At 23.4% G+C, this 23,831-nt stretch overlaps 1 protein-coding gene across 1 annotated transcript in view; it reads right to left on the bottom strand.

The window, feature by feature from the left end:
- LOC129612506 (probable serine/threonine-protein kinase DDB_G0282963) overlaps nucleotides 1-21,925 on the bottom strand; it is a 74,483-nt gene extending 52,558 nt beyond the window's left edge. The window contains exons 1-7 of the mRNA XM_055526149.1: nucleotides 21,778-21,925; nucleotides 20,426-20,466; nucleotides 20,161-20,349; nucleotides 19,806-20,097; nucleotides 19,423-19,732; nucleotides 19,253-19,349; nucleotides 12,869-15,098 (exon numbers count right to left, since the gene is read on the bottom strand). Of these exons, the coding sequence (XP_055382124.1) occupies nucleotides 12,869-15,098; nucleotides 19,253-19,349; nucleotides 19,423-19,732; nucleotides 19,806-20,097; nucleotides 20,161-20,349; nucleotides 20,426-20,466; nucleotides 21,778-21,902 (3,284 nt within the window). The 5' untranslated portion in view covers nucleotides 21,903-21,925. The remainder of the gene's footprint in view (nucleotides 1-12,868; nucleotides 15,099-19,252; nucleotides 19,350-19,422; nucleotides 19,733-19,805; nucleotides 20,098-20,160; nucleotides 20,350-20,425; nucleotides 20,467-21,777) is intronic.
- Between the last annotated feature and the right edge of the window lie 1,906 nt (nucleotides 21,926-23,831).

Genomic DNA, 23,831 nt, shown 5'->3' with positions numbered 1-23,831 from the left:
GCATAATGTGTGCTTTTTATAAAAAAAAAAACAAATTTTATTATAAGATTTTTGATTAACAGCAATTGTAATCAACCAATTTTTGAAAAAAAATATTAAATATGATAAAAATATAAATACAACAATAAAATAATGATTTTTGTATATGAAACATAATATTAGAACGAAAATAATGAATGAAATTTTAACAAATGAGAAAAAAAAAAACAAAACTCCTGATTTACAATTTTAAATTATAAAACTTACGTAATGATTTTCAAAATTCAGCTTTTAAACTTCAACAATGCGTAATTTTTGAATAATTCAATAATTTTAAAATTTTATGAATATTTAATTATATTGTTTTTTATTTTTGTATCACAATGGACAAATATATTAAAAATTTTGCTTTAATACATGACAAAATTAAAAATTTGAGTTCAATGATTTTAAAGTTGTGTTAAAAAATTCTTTTATAACAGACACGTCACTTTTTTATAATCACTCACATACAGCGTTTCGAATAATTTATAAGCTATAAATTTTGTTGAATAATAGTTCAAGAAATTATTTTGACAGTGACAATTTATGTCAAATTTTATATCAAATCATGCACTTCAAAATATTAATAATTAATAATATACGTTTAATTATCTACTGTTCAAATTCTACTCAATTAAAATAAAAGATTCAGTTTTAATATTCTCTATTTTAAACCCAAACTGAGTATTATATTGAGTTTTCATTATTAATAATGAGACAAATACATGTGTTATGACAGTTGACACATTAATTTTTAGTGAAATTTCTTCGTTAACTCGCTCACGTGTTCCTATAAAATAAAATAACAAAATATTTCAAATAAAATTCTCTTAAATACAAGTACTCTTTTCTTGTATTGATAATTACGATATCAATTGAAAAATAATTATTGTTTTTTTTTTTTTATTAACGATGGCCGGCTTAAGATTAGAAATGGCAAATACTACTTTTTTATTACAAGTGCAATATTATTTTCTAATTTATCGTGTGTACTTTTGAAAATAGTAATAAAAATATTATAAAATATTAATGTTCGTAAATAAGCGCTTGATTATAATTATAATTATATATTAAATTGTATCACAATTTCCAAAATTGAACTACTTTTTAACAAAGAATTTTAACGTTAGTAAAATTAGTAAAGTTTAAGGCTTTGAAAAATTTCTTCCTACAATTGTACTGTAAAATTTAAATATTAAATCATTCATTATATATTTTTCATCTTTGCGATTGTTCTGCTTAATTAATGCTAAAATATTTTAAATATAATTATCAATTTTAATAGCTTCGTTTAATTTTCTAACTATAAGTATTATAATATATATTTTACACTTCAATAGTATAAGTAGAATAATAAAAACTATTCAAGTACTTATATATGTTACATATATTAGGGATGATGACATAAATTTGTCAAAATTTCCAAATGTGAACAATTTAATGATCTAATAATTGTCTGTTTGAGGTTACTTTAATTGAGTATTTGAGTATTTCATTTTATATTTTACATTTCGAACAATGGAAAATATTTAGGACAATTTGCCAAAATTAAATTATATATACGAATGTATGTATGTACATGATGTATGCATGTTGACTTGTTTTAATTTTACACGAAAAACGGTATGACGTTTTAAAATAATTGTTTAAACACATGTTTATACAATTTTTAAAAATTTTTGTATAATTAAAATTTAAAATCAAATTTTAATTCAATTTCATTCTTTTGATTTCAAAAGTAATTTAAAATTGAAAATTTCAATTTATGATAAATTTTCAATTTTTGAAGATTTTCAAAATTTCATTGGTATTTTTTGTGCTATTAATTAAAAAAATTCTAAATTTTTTATTAACGGTAAAATAAACTTAAATAAAATTTTTGTTTAGAAAAGCATAATGAATAAAACGCACAATTTTTTCTGTTTTGTTTTTTTTTTTTTTAGAAAATTATTGCTTTCCACTCCAATAAATATGCGAGTTTTTATTTGCGTAACAAAAGGAAAGTGTAAATTCATCATAAAGTAAAAAAAAAAAATTCAAATTTTAAATATTGCAAAATAAAGAAACAATAATAACAAAATAATAATTGGAATAAATTTGTTTTGTTTAAAAATAAAGGCAATTATTATAAAAATGTCATAATAATAAAATTGAAAGAGAAAAAAAAATAAAAGAACGATCGCGTACCATCAAAAACATTTTTTTTTGCTTCTCTGCTTCTTTTTCAAGTACATTTACCTTTCTAGAAGTGAAAATGAATTATTTTTCCAAATTCAAACAAACAAAAAAAATGTTATGGGTAGCTTAAATGACCATTAGTGGATCAACAAAAAAAAAAAAACAAAATATGCATTGAACCGATAACAATAATTTTTTGTATTCGTGCAAAAATTACCCTTCACAGTTTTATTAGTTTTAGTTAGCCCTACACACAGTATAGATAGAATAACAAAAACAAAAGAGCAAAAAAAAAGAGAAGAACAAAAGGAAGAGAAACAAAAAATAAAAATAACTCAAAAAGTTGGAAAATGTGACAAGTTTAAATAACAACAACAACAAAAAACAAATTATAATTTAAAAAGTTATTAAAAATTCGTGATTTAAAATTACCTTCGACAACAAAAAAAAAAGAATAGAAGAAAAAAATACAGGAAAACTCAATTTAAAATAGGTTAAGTTGCTACAATAGTATTGAAAATACCAATGTGTCAAATTTAAGATTGAAACGTGAAGGGAAAATGTTTCATAAACTCAGTCTCTGTCTATTAAACTCTAAATATTCTTTAATTGAATATACGATTAAATGTACTGTAACAATTTGCCATAAAATTTTAATATTTTTTAATAGTAAAAGCAAAACAAGTACTATTTCTATTGCAACAAGTACAATTTTTAAAATTCCTGATTAACTTTAGTTGATTACTTGTCTTTATTGTAAAAAATGTACCAAGAATCGATTTAATATTAAAAAAAAATCGATTATTTCCAATCACTTTTTTTAACACAATGACAGATTCTTTAATATTATTATAAATTCACTCATTGATGACATTAAGACAAAATTTTAGAAATTCACTAAATGAGATTTTGCTGTAACATTTTGAATAATTTTAATTATAAATAGTCGACCCTCTGACTGATATTACCAACAGCTATAACAGATAGGAAAAAAAAATAAAATCAACAAAAATGGAGAATCACAAAAATCGTGAACTCATTTTAAATACCAGAAAAGTCTTTGCTTCAGTAATAAAAATAATTTACTAAAAGAAGAAGAACAAGAAAAAAAAAACAGACAAAAAATATAGAAAAATCGGGAAATTAATTAAAAACCAAAATTTAATTTATATTTTTGCACGCTAAGAAAAACCAAAAAAAAAAATTGAACTTTTCAATAAAAAAAATTTTAGATCTAATTTAGTAAGTAAAAGTGCAATCATCCATTTTTAGTAAATTAAAATTTTGTAATTAAATTATGAGGCGTGTTAAAAACAATAATTGCTATTTTAATGTTCAACATTTTTTGAACAATAGGACACAATTTTGTCTAAATTATAAAATAAGGGCCTGACTAAGTAGTAATTTTATTATTAGTACAAAATCATCGATTGTAATTAATTTTTTTCAATATTTTGAGAAGGCTTGAATGACAAAGATAAAAAAAAAGAAGATTTTAATAAAATATTTGCAATTTTCAAAACCACACCCGTATAAAAATACAAAATTAATTACAAAACTAAATTTGGTAATAAAAAAATTATACTGTGCTCCAAATAATGTATAGCAATGCGGTAGATAGATCTTAATTCACAAATTTTATTAAAATTTAATTGCAGCTATAATCCTTTAAAATTAAAGCCTCAACATAATTTTATTTCATGTTCTAAATTATTTTTATTATGCTACGATAAAATATCACACACACTTCAATCAACCTCAATGAATTTTAATAAACTTTAATCAAACTGGGATGTAACTATTTGTCCGACCGGTTAATGACTACTGAATAACTCTTCCCTAACAATAATATACAATTTCAAATTGAAATTTCAAATATTTAGAAATCAATCGAAAAAATTAATGACATTTGTAGTTTCTTGTTAGATAAAATAAAAAAAATTTAATTTTATATAAAATTCGCGCGAAAATTGTGTGTTTTATTTTTAATATATATAAACACATACATACTTTTAATACATCACATGTGTTTTGAAATTCTAAAGAAATTTAATGACTAAAATTTATTTGCATTATTTTATCACATAATTCATTGAGTATATTATTGTTAACACAATAATAGTCAATGAATTGTGGTGTTTGACATTATTATGACAACAGTTTTTGAGGTTTCTTTTGTTATTGGAAAAATAAAACAACGATGATTTTTAATGGAATTTTATTTTTTTTGTATTTTTTTTATATTTATTTAAATATTTAAATATTTTTCCGATTAAAATGTTAAATTCAATGCCGGACCAAAATGACGTATTATAATTCATAAATTATTTTTATTTATATTTGAATTTTGTCATAGCTTGAAAGATGTGAAATTTAAAAGTTGATACGAATTGAAGTTACTATATGTTGAAATTCTAATTTAAATAAATACACGCTTATTAAACGCCTTAATTGCAATATCAGCATGTTTCATTAATTTGCAAGCATATGAATAAATCTATTAATATATGTATTTATATAATTGTGTACATATATTATAAAAATGGATTAGATAATAATTTTATTTTGAAAATAATATTAATTTTATAATTGAAAACCTTATCTTTTGTGGTTGCTGATAATTGCACTATAAAATTTAAAATTAAACAATGATTTGTCACATTTATGCACAATATTTTAAGTATAATAAAAATCATAGTCAGTTTTTGATGTACATAACACAAATATTTCTAGCTATAGTTCTAATCGAAGTGCATTAAGAATATTAAATGAGTAAACAAACTACTTATCGGAAAATTGAAAATTTCTTTAAAAAAACCCTATTTTCTAAAATTTCAATTTTGTCAATTTCATTTATCAAGACACAAGCTCCGATATTACGAATGTCAATTTTGAATAAAATTTGTCAAGTATAGTGGAGAATGTCAATTTCCCGTTATTAAGATTGGATCCCGTTATTAAGTTACTAAGTATGGATATTTCTCAATATTTTGGAGATATTGTAGAGATGGTGATCAAATAAGTTTTGTATTAATCATTTTATTTTTTTTGAAAAAGAAAAATTATACTAAGAATTTAAGAATTAAAGAAATGGTAATAATTAAAGCAATTGTACTCTAGGAGGCGTCTCTAATATCAAATTTTTGCATATACAGGCTTCATACAATTTAATTTCACTAGACATTTATTATAAAGCGATTAAGTGTCATTCAAAATTTTTTCTTTATTTTCATTCCAAAATTGTGTCAAACCAAAAAAGTTCATTGCTAAAAGGACAATAGCTTAAATACATACAAAAAAAGAAAATAAAAAATTGAATTAAGAATAAAAAAAAATATTTTTTTTTTAAAAGTTTCGAATTTTTGACATTGTAAAAAAAAATTAAGAAAAGAAGAAAATAAAAAAATACCAGCTTATTACTCTCGAATTTTGTAAAATGATTTTGTAAAAATGCAAAAAAATGCACTTATATTATTTTTTTTGTTTATTTTTGTTTTTTTTTTAGTACATTTACTTTTATTACCGTTAATTTCGATAATTCTTATTCAAGGCTTTCAGTTTTTTATATAAAATAATTTTTTTTTGTTTTCTCTTTTTTGATATTTTAATCTACTCAACTCGAGGTGTCGGTAAATGAACTCAAAATTTAATTATCGTTACATCAACTTTAATTAATATAAGTGTGTGTGTGTATGTAGTAGAGGAATGGGGGGTTTAAAAATGAATGTAGGTAAGTAAATTACTAAAAAATTAAAACTTAAAATAGACGTAATTTTTAGAATGAAACGCACATGTGTGAAAATAATTGAAAAAAAAAAAAAGAAATTTTTTTTCTTTATTTTGTTTTTTTCACTTTGTAATTTTGTGTAATTTTGCAAAATTGTTATGATTTAATTATTTTTTTCTTTTTCACTTATTGTTTAATATTTTCTTTTTACCGTAATTTTAAAATTTGTTATAACTTTTACTGTTATATATTTAATATTTTTTTTTGTTAGTTTTTCTTTTTTAATTTTCTTTTTCCTTTATTTTGTATTGTATTACAAAATAGACAAATGAGGAAAAATTATTTTTTTTTCTTTAAATTTTCACTCTGATTTTTTCACCTTATTTTATAAAAAAAAAAAGAATAGAAAAAAAAAACTAAAATCAAAACACAAAATAATCCTATAATGGAAAAAGTGACGTTTAAAACAGGTAAAACAGCACAGTTTCGATTTCAATATAAAAATATAACGGTAAATATTTGAAAAAAAATACTCAGTAACTCAATAAATGAAGAGTGCGAGCGCGCTCACTAGTTTTAAGAAAAAATATATTGAGAAAAAACCGTGTTTATCACGTTAAAGGTATTACCAATGACTAAATTCTATATTTGATGGTCAGTGTGCTTGTTCAAATCCATAAAAACAAAAAAGAAAAAAACATGAAAAATAAAAACATTTTTTTTTTTACCTTTTTATTTTGTTATTCTTTTCTTTTTTTGTTGTGCTTAGTGAAAATGAGGAAAAATTAATTTTTTATTTCATTTGTTTTTTCTTTTACATTAAAAACATTTTTACATTTTAAAACGACAATTAAATTTTTATTTTCTATTTTTTTGCTATTTTTTTTTTTTTCGAAATTACTTGAAAAAAAAAAAATAATTTTTAATTTTTCATTTTCCAACTACAAATTTTTTTTTTACATTCAAAAGATTAGAAAAATGATGAGAAATGATTTATATTTGAAGGCACGCTGCTGCTGGCTGCTCTAATGCTCTCCCTATATTTTATTTCTCTGTCTCTTTTGTTTTACATGTTTAATTGTGTTGTAATTGTAAATATTATTAGTAAAACAGATTTTGAAGCAGCAACAAGAAAAAAATAACAAGCAAGAAAAAAATGGGAAAGAAAAATTTGATTATTTTGGCAAAAATGCAACAAAATTTTTTTTTGAAATAAAAAGCTGTGCCCTGTGAGATCTGATCTTGTATTTTTTTTAGATTGTTTTTGATATTTTTGATTATTTTACAAAATTCAAAGCAAAACAAATATAAATAAGCAAAGAAGGGAACACTGAAGACTGAACGGGAGTGAACAATTGTGAATTTTGTGCCGTCAAAATTTTTATTCATTTGTTTATTTTGATTTGCGGTTTTTTTCTTTTGTTGTTGTTTTAATTTGTGGTACGCTATTTACTTGCAAGTATATAGCAATAATTATTATTATGATAATTAATGCAACAGCAATTTTTTTTGTTATTTTATGATAAAAAATTATTTTTTCTTATTATTTTATTTTTTTATTGTATTTTTTTTTTTTTGAATTTTCATATTGTTCTTATTTTTTTTTTCATAAATTTAATTTTTTTTTATTTTTTGACAGTGTACAATAATGTGTGCGTGTGTAAAATATGCGAAAACAAGTGAAAATTCTATAAGTATACGATTTTTATTATAATGACAAAATTAAAGGGGATTTTTATTAAAAATTTTGTTGTAATAGATAATAAAAACAAGAAATTCAAAAAATGTTCAAAAATAATTATTTGTATTGTTGTGACCCAAAAACTAATGATTTTCTTGTAACATTAAAAATTTTTTTCTCGATATTTCTGTTAAGGGGGAGAATTTGTTGATTTTTCTTCTCAGGGTAGAAATATTTGATAAAGCCTTGCGGTCCTTATAATTAATTAGCTCGTAAAATTTTAGAAATTTCAATTTTTTTTTTTTGGTCGGTTTTGCGGCAAAGAATCGAACCTTTATACTGGGCTTGCTTAAAATGACAATTTAATAATCGTTTAAATCAGAATTAGAAATTAAAATTTCATATAATTTAATTTAGATTCTATTTGATTATTTTTATTGTTATTCCAATTTTCATATAAATAAAACGTTATAGAGCAAGGCTTAACCCAAACCTAAACTCAAATACAATAAATTTTAATGTATTGCAGCTACATTTGCAAAGATGCTTTTACAAGAGAACTCGAAACCTATTTCTTACTATTGATTATTAGAATGAAAAGGACAAAATATTTATGGTAGAACTTTGATATTTGCATTTGATCGTATTTCAAATACGGTCTATATATATAATCAAAAAACCAAGAGGCAAATGTGTTGTTAAGAATACAAGTATTCAAATAATAAATATACATATGTAATTGGCAATTTTTTGGTAAAAATTTACAACTCACTCACTATGTCAAAATAACTTGAAAAGTCAATTTAATTTTATATAACCATTTACGATAAAACAACAATTTGTCTTGAATTACCAATATTCAATAAATGCAATAAACAAATTATAGGATCGATTTATTATAATTTCATGTTCTAGAAATATACTAACACAATTCAATAATAAAATTAAGTATTATTTCGTAGAAATGCGCAAATAAACCTCTTCACTATACGAGTATAAGCGTTTAAAATTCTCTTGTAGAATCGCAAAGAAACACATACTTTATAATAGTTACATATATCAAGTAAGTAATTATCAATTACTTTTTACACAGATTTAAAACCATTTACCTTCACAATTATTGATCTACTTATGAAAAATAAATATGAAAAAATTTAAATTTGTAAATTTCCCATAAAAATTTTTTAAATATGTGTTTTAAGTTATGAAATTATTTGAATTAAGAATTTTTCACATCACTAATTTAAAAAATTTTGAATAAGTACACAGTACTTTCTTTTGATTTTTTTAATAAGATTATTTTAATTTTAAAAAATCTTTAATACCCTTATAATTAGTATAATTAGTTGTGAATACTTAAAATTTAAAGTAAATAATTACATTAAAAATTATTGTAGAAAAAAAAAATATATTGTACAGTTTTATTATTTTTGTGTCAATAACTTCTTAAATACCGTAAAATACTAAGTGTTAAAAATTAAAGTAATTCTGAAATACAACTGAATTTTTAAATATTGCAATTTTCTGAAAATTGAAAATTTTTATTTTTCTAAAAAAAAGAAAATTCTATTGCGTAAAAAAAATGATTACTTTTAATTTACTAAGATTTTTACTTTAATTTTAAATAAAATCAATAGTTGAGCTTTTTAATAATAGAAAGTAAAATTATCTAATGGTCACATTGTTTGTTTTTCCTTCTTAAATTCAATTATTTTAAAAACAATAGGCTCTCATTATACTTGTGCTTTTCTTCAATGCGTAAAATATACTTTATAGGATCATGATGAAATACTATCTTAAAATCGTGTTTATAATAAATTAATATTGTATCGAAATTCATTCATTTGGAAATATTTTTCATCAATAATATTAAAAGAATATTAAAAAAAAATAATAAATTTTGAAAAACAATAGATTAAATTTTTGGATTATTGTCATAATTTGCAATAAATTTCTAAAAAAACAAACAACTACAACAAAGTACTCGTAATCAAAGTATAATCAAAACTTATAAATATTGATTACTTTATAAAAGTAACAATATTTAAAGAAAATTTTTAACAGAATTAAAAAACATTTTAAAAGTAATCAAAATTTATTAAAAAACTGATTACTTTTTAAAAAGTAACTATTTAAGTTTTAAGTTAATTTTTAAAATTTTGAAATCTTATCTTATTTTTTAAATTGGTAAAATAAAATATTTTATTACAGGGTATATTTTAATTAAACTTTCTAATATTTACAAACGAATTATTTACTCTTATCATAATTTTCAAGTTAAAATTGTAAAAGTAATTGCAAATAAAGTAATTATATGCAATCATATCAAATTGTGTTTGATATAGATTCACTTTAATTAAAAACGTGACGAAGTTTTTTAATTGAATATTGGCACAATTTATTGGTATACTGCATAAATTTTAAAATCAATGATTAATGAATCAATTGTTCTTAATATTATTCATTTTAATATCTCACAAAAGTGAAAAGGAGGCGTAAGAGAACTTGGTAAAAATAAATATTACCAAAATTTGCGAAATGTAGGAATTGGTTTTTAAAATTATTTAAAATTATATGTTTCTAAAATTACTTAAATAAACTGAAAAAGTTCCAAATTAACTACACTAACCAAAATAAAATACTTTTCAATATCGATACAGCAGAAAATATTTTGACTTTTCATATTGATTAAGGTTAGGTTGGATAAGGTCGACGAGGCTACCGTAAGATACGCATAGGTCAGGATCACGAAAGCCAACCCACGTTTTTCAGAAAGCAACTATAGTCCCGAGAACTTGCATTTGCCAGATCCGTTATCCGTAAAATGAAAAATGACCAAAGACATCTCGGCTTGTTCCCTGCCAAAGCTGGACAAGAGCAAAGAGGAACGGCCACCGTCTCCCCCTCGTGCTCGTCAAAGCAGCCCCTGCGTAATGACTTGAGGCAATACCATTTAAAAAATCATATTTCTATTAAATTAATCATGTTCAAATATAATTTTATAATACGAGTAATTAATTTCATTATTAATTAATTTTAAAAATTTTGAAAAATAACTTAGGAAACCACAAAATATTAACGTAATTTTTAAAATATCCCCAAAATATATTGTTTACACACATGAATTGTAAATATTTACATATTCTATTTAATGCCAAAATATTTATGCAACCCTATTTTATTATAATTTTTTTTTTATATTCATTTAATATGTAATATTATAAACAATAGTGAATCAACGATTTTAGAAGTAAACGTAAAAGCGAAAATAAAATAATATTTTAATACTAAAGGTATAATATAAAATTATTTACATATATATTATATTTACTTTTCTTTTGATTATAGTAAAATAAGCATTCTTGTTTCCCCGCGAAGAAGGAGAAGAAGAAGGGGGCAGGCGGGTGAGGGAAGAGAAAGCGGTGGTCGGAATTCATTTATTATATTATTATGTCTATTCTATTTAAAGCAATATTATTACAATAATATAAATATAATATTTAGGTCTAATGACTTTAGTATAATAACACCATCGAATATTAATGAAGGACGTCGTATGTTAGAAGTGTAAAATAAAAATGTATAATTGTATTATTTAATATTTGTTTTTTTTCTATTTCTGATTTTTTGATTTTTTAAAGACCTAATTTTGAAATAAAATTTTATTCTATTATTTTAATTTTTTTTTTCTTTTTCATTTATTTGTTGCCATTACAAAAGAATTTCAAGAGTTTTTTGTTTTAAAGAAAATTCTTTTCAAACAAATGAAGGAAAATTTTAAATTTTTGTTCAATTTTTATGTATGTTCACGAGTATATACCATATGTATATAAAAATAATTCTTATATATTTATAAATATGTAATAACATAATCTTAAATGAATGAAAAAAAATAAAAAACTTTCTATATTTAATGACTTTTTAGTTAGAAATTTGTTTTTGAAAGTTCGATGGCTTTTAATATGGGGAGTAAATGTGACAGAAAATTGCAAAATATTATAAAATATTTTCTAAAACAATCACATTTTTTAAAATTTTATGCTATTGTTTTTGTATTTTTTTTAGAAAATACCTATTTTATTTACTTAATCTATATATACCATACTGAAAAATTTTATTTTATATTGAGGAAATATGAAATTTCCGAAAATCATAAACCATAACATGATTAATGAGAAAACATACAATAAATATCACAAGAAAAAAAAAATAATTGTACAAAAATTCCATGATTCGAAAAGAAAAAAACTATGGTTAGAAAAAATAATAAAAAAAAAAGAAAATTCAAAGGAAAATGAATATTAAAAGGAATGACTGACTGACTGACTGACTGACTGAATGACCGACTAAATAGCTAACTGATTGATGAATCAAAAAACCAAAGAAAAAAACAATGTAAAAGAGGAACAAAAAATTGAAACTGGGCCAATTTTATAAATTTTTATATGTATTATTTTTGGTATTTATTGTTTAAAAAAAAAAGCTGATTAGTCCCCATTTTTAGTTTTAATTTAAAAAAACGACACCAAGTAAAGTGTTATAATTATCTAAAAGTATATTATGAAATCGACAATATTCATGCTTAAATTAAAATTAAATCAAAGGTCGAACATCTAGTCGAACGATAATGGAAATTTCTCAAGTGGTGAGATTTCATTTCTGCTATTATTAAAAATTCTAAAAAGTAAACCAAGACCTAATTTTAAAAAATTTCGCCTACAATATTCCATTAATAAAGTTTGTTAATGATATTTCGATGAAATATCTCGGTTAAAACAAAAAATTTATATTGGAAACTTTAGTTTTTACAAGAATATTGCGAGCAAATATAATGTAGCAAGAGCTTGTTGAATTATTTAATATAATGAAATAAGCTTTTTGATCCAATTCAAAGCCATCATTTATCAAAATTATTTATTTCAAAATATTATACAAATTTAATTAGAGAAGTTTTTTTCTTCTTCAACAATTCGCTTTAACAAAAGTCAAATGTTTCAAGAGTTTCATCAAATGACAATTTTGCAATATAATTTCTTTAAATTTTAATATATTTCAGAAAAATTGCAAAATTTCGAGATATTACAATTTGAATACATTTACATATTAAATAAAATAATAATTTTTTTTTAAATTTTCTGTAACTTTTCTAATGAGACTTCAAGAAAATTCATTATTGTAATTAAAATTTTTGAATTTTCCATTAATACTAAATAAAAGATTTCATATAATATTTTTGAAAAAAGTATTATGTATATACTTACTCATTTATTTCATCATTTGTAATAGGTTGTGTTCTAAAACGGCTTCTAGTTGTTTCTCTTCTTGATGTTGAAGCTAGTTTTGATGTAGCACCAGCTGCAGCAGCAGTAACAGCTTCCATATTACGTATACGTTCAGCTACTGATATAAAAGGTTTCTCTTCTGGTGATATAATTTCTGGTGAACTAACTTGATATGATCTCATTGAGATATCAATTGCTTCATCTGGATTATCTAAAGAGTGACTGCGTTGCATTAATATTGATTCTGTATTTATGTTTTGAAGTTCAGCACCCAAAGAACGTCTTTTAGATGGTGAATTTGAATTTTTTAATATTGGTCTCCATAAACCATGTCCACTACCGCTACCACTTCCACCACCACTACTTGAACCGGAACCACAACCACTGCCTATAACACCATCATCAATATCTGATGATGTACCTAGGGCTAAACTTTCTTCACGACTAGATTTTCGAGAAGTTTTAAGTATTGGCCTTATTTCTTCAGTCTCACTAGATGCTTTTTTCTTAAGTATCGGTTTTGGTTGACGTATTGTCATTGAATCTTGATCTTGACTATAATCTGTTTTAAGTATTGGTTTTATATCATAATCACTAATAATTATTCCATTACTATTTATATCTCCACCACTATTCGTCATTGGATTATTCGTATTAGATGTATTATCAATGCACATATCCTTACATAATTCAGCAGCAGCTAATATCACAGCCTGTGAGATCGATATATGTCGTGTTGGACCACCGCTTGATTCTGGTGTTGATGTTGAATCTTTCTTCTTTAATATACCATGCGGTATTTCAGCACTTGGGCATCCGTCACTTTTACTTTCATAGCTACGCTGTTTTAAAATACCATGAGATTGTTGTTGTTCTTGTTGTTGACTTGGACCTTCTTCTAAACTATTACGACGTGTAGTCTTAACTAAAATACTACGCTCATCGGGTGAATGTGAACGACTATAATAACGTGATTCATCTAAACTACTACGTTTCTTTAAAATTCCTTGACGTTTAGAACTACTACTACGTGTTGGCGTATCAACTACATTTGATGAAAATGTTACTGGTGATGCATTACTAGATGCTGAACTAGATTCAGTATGATCTTTCTTTTTTAATATAGAAACTATATGATTACTAGCAGATGTGGATGAATATGGATCATCAGAACTTTTACGACGCAATGATGATTCTTTAGCGGGACTAAAATCACGATCTTGACTATAAGCTTTATGAACACGATAATGTGATCTTTGAAAACTAGAATGTGGTTCATCTGAGAAATGATGTACATCGTCATCAAAACTGATGCGATCTTTTTTTACAAATGATTTTACCAAATTACTAGGTTCTACTTCATTAGTTTCATTTAATTTAAGTTCTACAATTTCGATTGGTTTTACCTCTTCGATATGTTCAATTGGTTTATTATTCATTTCGACATCGTTTTGTTCTAATATCTTTGATCCATTTAACTTTTCATCTTTTGTATTAACAGAATCAAAATACTCACTGCTAGCAGCTGCTCCTATATCAATTGTAAAATAACGTTTTCTTTCGGCAGGAATTGGTTTTTCTATAGGACTTATTGGCACTTCAACACTATTAGTTGGTAAATTATCTAATGCTGGGGTTAAACTTCTACATTTTGCTGTAATTTTTTGTATTTCAGCTAATTCAGATTTTGTACGTTGTCGTATTGCATCAACTTTCCGTGAAACATCTGATAATCGTTTATTTTTTCGTAAATATTCATTTTCAGTTTTTATTCCTTTTGCTAAGGATGATGTTAAATCACCAAATGGTGATTTACGATTTATATTATTTGATGATTTTAAATCAATTTTAAGTGATCTACTTGGACTAGGTAATTTATTTTCGGTAGTATTATTAGTTAAAGTTGTATTTACTGTTGCTGTTGTTGGAATATTTGAATTCTTTAAACGTGGACTAGTTGTATTAGCACGTTTTTTACTTATATCTACTATTTGATTTGTTATATCTTTTTTAGAAATATCCTGTAAATTTATATTACTTCGTGTAATTGATGATAGAGGTGTATTAATATCAGATTTTTCTTGTTGTTTTTGTATTGCTTTTACAGGTCCCAGTACATCACGTAAAGCCATTGATGTTTCTTCAGTTGGTATTAATTGACGTGACATTCCTAGTTCTCGACGACGTCTTCTTCGTGTTGCAGCATCATCTACAAATACATATACGAATTTAATATTTTGTATTATAATGTTATATTAATATTATGACAATGGAATTAATAATTAATTAAAAATGTCAATTAAACAAAAAGAATAAAAATTATTAAACTAATTTAAATGTAGTTTCAAAGTTTTAGATTTACTTACGAACAACAATTCGAACAGTGCACAATGAAAAATTAAAAATGTAAATTTTTGCTACCATAATGAAAATTTTTTTTTCATTTATCCTTTAAATACAAAAAAGTAAGAAATTTTTACTAATATTTCGCACCTCAAAATTATTAATATTTTTATTTTTATTTTAAAAGTCTACTACGAGTACTATGATAAAAATATCATGTCAATTTTTTACATTTTGTCATCAATTGATTTTGTTTTCCATTTTTTACACAATTTTTTAATTCACTTAAATCAATAGATTTTTGCTTTAGAAGAAATCATATAAGCCCGTAACTAAATAACGTGGGGACGGTGCCTTTATGAATGTTTATTTAAACGGATTTTTCGTAATTAGCGTTCTCAAAGAAAAATGAAGAAAAAAAAATTAATAAAATACAAAAATTTATTCCTTGGTTTTTGTTTTTAGGGCTTCTTTAGATGTCATTTGCATTGCTTACATTGTACAATGACATACAACGGCAACAAATGATGAACACACAAAAGAACAAAAAAATTTATTTAAAATAAAAACAATTAAAATAAAAAATTAATATTAGTTGTAATTCTGCCCGTTTTCGATTTTATCTTCTTTTGATAATTCGTCGCCGTAGCTGTGTGCTGTCCAATACCGATAGTTACCAAAGTAGAACTGATTTCTAAAATTTTATTCTCTATATGAAACAAAATAATTTTACCTTCTTGCCTTTATTATTTTGTATAAATAACAACATAATAAATAAAGAAAATCAAAATTTAAATAATAATAATAAAAAAGAACAATAAAAATATGAAAAACAAAAAGTTCTAGATAATTTTTTTATGCTGAATGTTTTCTATTTCAGAAATGAAAAAAAAAACATAAAAATTTCGCCGCCTCTTACAATTAATCTGAACTAGCCTAAAATATGTATGCAAAAGAAAATGATAAAATTTTTAGGCGGCAATATTGTAAGATATTCAAAGACGGGTAATATTGAAAAATTTTATAGTTTGAAAATTGTATAGTATGTTTTTCAAAGTGACAGCCAAAATGCAGTCATAAAAAAATTTTTCTGCAGTATAACTGAAATATTAATATTCCATATAAAAACTTTAAAAACGACTGCAATATAAAAAAATGCAAAGCAGTTTAAACATTTTGGAACACTATATTAGCAGTTAAAAACAAATGAATGTCAAAGGAACGAGTTTTGGTACCAAATATTTCAACAACACATTGGTTAATTTCAAGAACATGAAAAAGCTAAGCAAAATTAAAATTCATTTTTAGCAATTTGGATACTTCAACATTGAATAAATTTTTTATTTACGGTATGGTTCACAGATATAATGTTGTACTTCATTAATACTACGTTTTGCGTGTCGGGGATATTAGAAAACTTTATCGTGAGCGGGGTACAGTTTTAAGAATTTTAATTTTGAAATAAAATGAAATCAGATCTAAAAATAAAACTTGTAAAGTTTTCATAATAGCGTTATGAACGTATAACATTTTTATAAATACTGTTAATTTTGTCTTGCGCTTTAAATGGTTAAAAAATGATAATTGACAACATTGAAAAACGAAAAGCTCTTCAAAAAATATTTTGTGAGTGAAGGAGAAGTTGAAATATAAAAAAAAAAAACAAACAAATAAACCTATTTTACGGTAAATAATGTTGTAGTATGTTTAATAGCAGTGACACAGATTTATGGGAAGGGTGGAAATAAAACTTAAACAAAATATCAAAATTATCTTTATAGAAATGAAGGTGCAGAATAGAATTAGATATTGATAAGGCGATAAATAATCAAAGGATAGTCAAAATCTAAGCTAGATAAAAAAAAATGGAATTCCATAAAAATTAAGGCCGATCTAAAACATGGAAGCATTGGAATTTTCGTAAATTTATCAATATTTTTTTATTCCGATAATAAAAACAATAAAAGTCGAAATTTACTTAACACCTAGTTATCGTAATTTTTTTTTTTCAAATTAAATAAAATTTATATTCTACTAATTATTATATATTTAGCTCATGTATTTTTAAACAGTCTACATATTTTATAGTTTAACAAAACCGAGATTTAATTCTGATTGTAAGTATAGAAGTGGTTGTTTGTGAATCATTCCGTCAAATAAGCCAATATAAGCATGAGCACCACTAAATATTCAAAAAATATCGGGGCTGTTAAGTTCATTTGGCGTTTAACTGAAGACGATATTAAGTACGTTGCGCGTTTCTGAACCATTGTTATAAAGGAATATGAAAAAAAACCCAATATTAGTTATCAACTTTCCAAAATGGCGTATTTGTGATTATAATGTTGGCCATAAGGGCTAAGGTAAAAATTTGCATCAAAAAAAATTTAGGAGTTTTAAGTACCGAATTCATCTACTTTCAATTACAATGTTAACATTTTGTTTGAAGGGGCGTCGCCTTCCAAAATTCTACATGCATTTCATATTTGCCGACCCTTCCAGAATTCTATGTGCGTTTTATTCCCTATAAAAATTGTTTTATTTACATATTTATTTATTTTAGTTTTAATATTGATTTTATAAATCAGATTTCATTATAAGAATAAAGAAAAGTAGAATAAGTTTTTTTATCTTTAAATAATATTTTAAAAGAAAATGAATAACGGTTTTATTATTTATTTAATAATTGGTTTTTTACATGTTTGCATTGTTTGTTTTATTATTTTGTATTTTGTGTGCCTGTTTTTATTCATAATGTTGTTCTTTTAGGGTTAGTATGGTGGGGAAAAGAAAACAAAAAACCAATAGTAAAAAAACAATATAAGTGACACGGTGAAGGTGGGGTTGAAAAAAGCACACAGAATATGTGTGCATGTAAGTTTAGATAAAACATAAATTTCAAAAAATTAATGTTATTTTGACGGGATTTCGAACAATTATTTAGCATGAAATCAACTTAGGTATGTTTCTATAGTAAAAACAGAATAAGGGTTATTATATTGGTTCCTATTCATTTTCGAATTTCTAATTTGCCTGCATTTATTTTCTTAAAAAATAAATAATATCAATGTTGCGAAGTTGACGAAAATAAACAGTTTTATTTTTTTTTGGTTTCTATAATAACGGGAATAAACGAAATGCTTATATATTCATTAATTGGAAATTTAATTAATAAATCACTTAAATTGTATTTTATAAATACGGAATCTCCCAGAATGTCATTTGTAAACAATTTGCAAAATGTGTATAAGTGACAATATTGTATGACGCTAGCGTCATGAATTCTAATTCTAAATATCAAGCGCAAGGGAATTTGATGACGTCAATGAAATTTTAAAGTCAAAATTGAAAAAATTTACAAACTTGCAGAACCTGTATGAAAATTAATTTTATTTTCCGATCATATTTGTAATATTAAAATTTTGAATTTGATGACGTCAATGAAATTTTAAAGTCAAAATTGAAAAAATTTACAAACTTGCAGAACCTGTATGAAAATTAATTTTATTTTCCGATCATATTTGTAATATTAAAATTTTGAAAGCAAGGTGCCTAATTTCGTTCGGACTTTTAACTAAAATTAAAAAAATATGGGAAAATTGTAATAGGAATTTTATTTATATATCACTAGGAAATTATAAAAGTGATCTTTAACAATAAAGACAGATTTCCAATTGGTTGAGTATGTAATCAAATGTAAAAACGTAATGGGTTCTAAGCCAAATCTAATACTAATAAGCAAAAGCTAATATATTTGTAAAAAAACTATAAAGAAACCTGGGTCTAATCGGATTGCTATGACTAAATGAAATTCCTAACACATCTAACTTTTAAACGTGAATATAATATCTATAAAGCAAATGCAGTATCAAAACAAAATACTTAGTGATCGCTATTAAAACATTTCAATTGGAATGTATAAAATATTCCCAAAGTGTTAATTAATTTTGGTTTCTATAAAAAAGATAATTGACATTTTTAACTGAAATTTCATGAGCTTTTCATGCTCTTTTTCTTTACCATTTTCATTTGATTCTTCATTTCCTGTTCTATTGCCTATTGACTTTTTCTTGAGCATTTTACTAGGCATATTAATATCCTTTGTAGGTGATTGCACCTAAAAATAAAATAAAGTTATCAATTAAATGAACTTTTGCAAAATTGTTAATAAATTTTTTTTAAATACTTACAGTTGCCGTCAATTTAACAGGACTAATATTTTCAGAAATTAAATTTATTAATGGTTTTGTCATTGATGTTGAATTTAATGTAGAACTTCTAGGTCTTGAAGATTCCGTTGAACATGATGAACTTCGTTTTGAATCAATACCATTATTATTTGAACTGTAATCATCATTTTCAGATATTTTAATTGAAAATGGTGATGGACTTAAAGAAGAAATTCTTTCACATGATGGCATACGAATTTGTTCAAGCTCATTTAAAGCTGTTGCACTTGATGGATGAAGTACTTGATTACTATTGGAACTTGATAAAGATCTATAACAATAAAAAGAATATTATGTTAAGTATTAAATTCTATATTTTTTTGATATTATTAGAAAATTCTTACTTTTTGCCTATTATCCTATTGTTAGATGAGCTTGTAAGTGATGGACTATTACGAGGTGATGATGTTACTGATGGTGATTTTCTATTACTAATTGAACCAGTCTTACGTCTTATAGGAGAAATATTTCCTGTATTTCCAATTTCATTTGATAAAATTTCATTTAATTTATTTGCTCCATCATTACTACTAGCACTTGCAGAACGTTCCGGTTTACGTTTTGGTGAATAGCGAAATGATGAACTATTTGATATTGTTACCGGTTGATGTTCATCATGTGATTCTTTCTTTTTATCTAAAAATTAAAAATAAAAATAAATTAAATATAAAATTATTTTTAGAATAGAAGAAATAATACCTAAAGCAGCTGCTCTTAAACGAGAAGCTTTCGTTGTTCTAACTATTTGATGATTAAAAGGTGATGTTAAATTTCTTGAATTATTAACAACACCAATTGAAGAATAATTATTATTCACATTCATATTAGAAGAATCTAAACATAATGAAGGGCTTTGGTTACCATTCAAATTTTGTGTTCCAGTAGGCTCTAAAATTAGTAATAAAAAAATATATTTAGTTTTAAAATTAAATGGGGTAAGAAAATGAATTATTTAATAAGTTACTTATGTAATTACCAGAAGTTCGACTGGAACGTAAAGTAGATCTGAAAATAGCAAAAAAATGAAAAATTAGTAAAGACCAATAAATTAATATTTGAATTAATAATAACTATTTTATAACTATTTACAAGATACTAGTTTTAAATTTTTTAAATATTGTTCTAAAATCGTCCCAAAAATATTAAAACATAATTTTTAAACTTTCTTCCAGTGTTGTATAATTAGTTTTAAGCATAGGTATCAGAGATAACCAATTTTTAATTTATTTATTTGAACAGTAAGAGAATCTTATATTGATTTCTGAATTTAATTTTCTACTTCTATAAAAAATTAAATTTTAAAATGACCCCAAATATTTCTGTTTGAAATCTATTATTAAATTACCGTATTCTTCGAAGAATTTTCAAAATAAGTACCAATCGTACCATTTCAACAATTCAACTGACTGTTTTTACAGTATTTATCATTGTTTTACCGTCATTTTTTACTTTTGATTTTTATTTTTGTCTATATTTAAATACAAAACTGTTATTAGATGGCGGCATTCATTTATTTATAAAATTACATTTTTTTTAAATTTTCTTAATGACTGTAATTTACACGTAAGTAATTGTAAAATTGTAACGATAATGACTTTTATGTTTACTTTTCACACAAATATTATGAAAAGTATGTCGGAATATTTTTAAAATATTTGTAATTTTGCTCTCTTCTTTAATAGATGTATGTATTTAAAATTTGGAATTATATTTTATATTTTTGAAAATAAATGTTAGAATTGATTAAGGAATTTAAAAAAAATCTATGTAAGAAAATTTAGAATTTTTCGAAATTAAGAATTGTGTCAAAGATAGTAAAATGGGAAACTAGTTAAGCAAAGTTAAATACAGTAACATTATACCGGGCAATTATACTGTAAATTTTAGCTAAGTACTTACATTAGCGATATAAAATAAAGAGTCTTCTGATATAGTAGAATTAAAAACAGTTTTACTTGAGGAAGGCTTACTAAACTTATAGTATATAATACAAAGGTTGATTTGATAGAAAATGATAATATATATTCTAATCAAAAACGTAAAAATACTGATGATTTAAATGGAATAAAGTGCAGCAAGACATAAAATTGTTTCAATGAAATAAGTTTCATTAAAATTGCATACTTTTAGGCGAAGCAAAAAAAAAATCCTGTCATTTGCTTTACGAATTTAAAAAGAAGCAAGAACGTTTTATACGAAAAAAGTTTTGCAAATTTAGACTCATTGACTAGTATAAATTAAAGTGTAAATGTAATTCCCTATTTCTTCTTCCCCCCTCTAATTAATTTTTTTTTACATAAAATATTCATTTCTTACCTTCCTTCTTCTGTTATATTTTCTGATTGATTAACTATAGTACTATCACTATTATCACATTGAAATTTAGTACTTTTTTCTATATTATCATTAATTATAATATTATTATCATATGAATTTTTCATTTCATTATTATCATCGATATTAACATTTTCTAATAAATTAGAATCGATTTCAATTATTGAAATTCGATTATTTATATTAATATTATTATTATGATTTGAATTATTAATATCAATATTATTACGATTATTATTATAATTTTCTTGATTTGAATTAATATCTTGATTAATTAAATCCTTACTATTAAATATTATTAAATTTTCTTTATTATTTAATGATTTTAGTTGTTCTTGTTGTTTTTGTTTCATATCAATATCAGTTATATTTTTATAACCATTTTCTGAAATTCCCATAATATTCTTTGATATTTTATAATTATTAATCGAATTCATCAATTCATTTGATGATCGATTATTATCGTTAGATATCAAATCAATATTATGTAGTACTGTTGTTGAATTTTTATTGCTGTTACATGGATATAATATTGAATCAGTTGTTGTTGTTGTTGTTGTTGTTGATTGTGATGATAATGATAGTTGTGTTGGATAATTGATTGTTGCTGTTGTTGTTGTTGTTGTAAAATTTTGATTATTGTTGTAAATTTTTGTTTCAGCATCTGTTATTTGATTATTATTATTATTTGTAACTGTATTTATATTTGATGTAATAGTATCACAACAAGCATCGCTCATATTTTGCAATGGTGATTGAATTGAATAATAATTGTTCGGTGTATTCGATGATTCTTTTTCTTTGCATATTATTTCATAAAGCGCACTAATTGGACGTGATTCACTAGTTACATTTAATAAATTACTGTTACTATTATTATTATTACTAATATTATGATAATTACTATAATTATTATTATTACTATTAATGTTACTATTAGAATTACTACTATAAATAATAGTATCACTGCTTATTGAAGGCTGCTTATAGTTAGAACTTGAAAATATCACTGATGATGACGACGATGTATTACAATAATTGTTATCATCAATATTAGAATTTAATTGATTATTTTGTTGAATAAACGATGATTTTTCTTGATTTTTATTGTTATCAATAAATGATTGTTGTTGATTTATATCATCATGTTGATTATTTGATTTTCCAATGTCATTTATCGGAAAAAATTTATATTTTGGTGAGAATCGATCGTTGTTTTCTTTATCAATTAACAATTTATTTTGATTATTATTATTATTAGATAATGACGTATTGAATGATGATGATGATAATGATGGTGTTGCTATTATTGATAAATTACCGGTATTTAAAGAAATTGTTGAATTATCTATGGGACTAGTTTTAATTGGAACAAATCGCTTTTGATTATTACTAATATTATTGTAATTATTATTTGAAGTTTTATAATTTAATAATGGTGAAGGAATTGAATAAACACTTTCATAATTAAGATTAATTAAATCTTCACTACTATTAGTATTTAATATTGGTTCTATTATTTCTTCTGTTGTTGATTTTTCAATATTATGGTTTTTATCTAATAATATTTGATGAAATTTTTTATATTTTTGTTCTGTATTAACTGGACTACAACTACTACTAAAATGCTGCCGATTTTTTATATTTCTTTCTAATTCAGATGTTACACGTAGTGGTGATAATGACAAATTTTCACGTTGCGTATTTTTATTAAGCGATTTCTGTGATAATTGGCAGCTTTTATTGGCAGTGATTGATGAAGACGATTTATTTTCCAAATCGATTAATAATGAATTATTCGGCACGTCTGATTCTATAAATAAATTAGAATAAAAAAAATTCAATTAATTATTTTCGAAAAAAGTAAAAATGTTTTACAAACTATTTTTTATAATTAAAATTAAACATTTTTTAAAAGGGGTGTGAGTTGATTGATTTTAAGTAGCCCGTGTTATGGGTGAATAAATAAATAATAAATTCTTGATTTGTTTTAAAAATAAACAATAACACGGAGACTAATAACAAGATAATTTGGA

Source organism: Condylostylus longicornis, unplaced genomic scaffold (assembly GCF_029603195.1).
Source record: "Condylostylus longicornis isolate FDR11 unplaced genomic scaffold, ASM2960319v2 ptg000074l, whole genome shotgun sequence".
In the NCBI taxonomy this organism is placed as follows: Eukaryota; Metazoa; Arthropoda; class Insecta; order Diptera; family Dolichopodidae; genus Condylostylus; species Condylostylus longicornis.
Note: the sequence above shows the minus strand (reverse complement) of the source record. Positions and strands in the feature narration are given on the sequence as shown.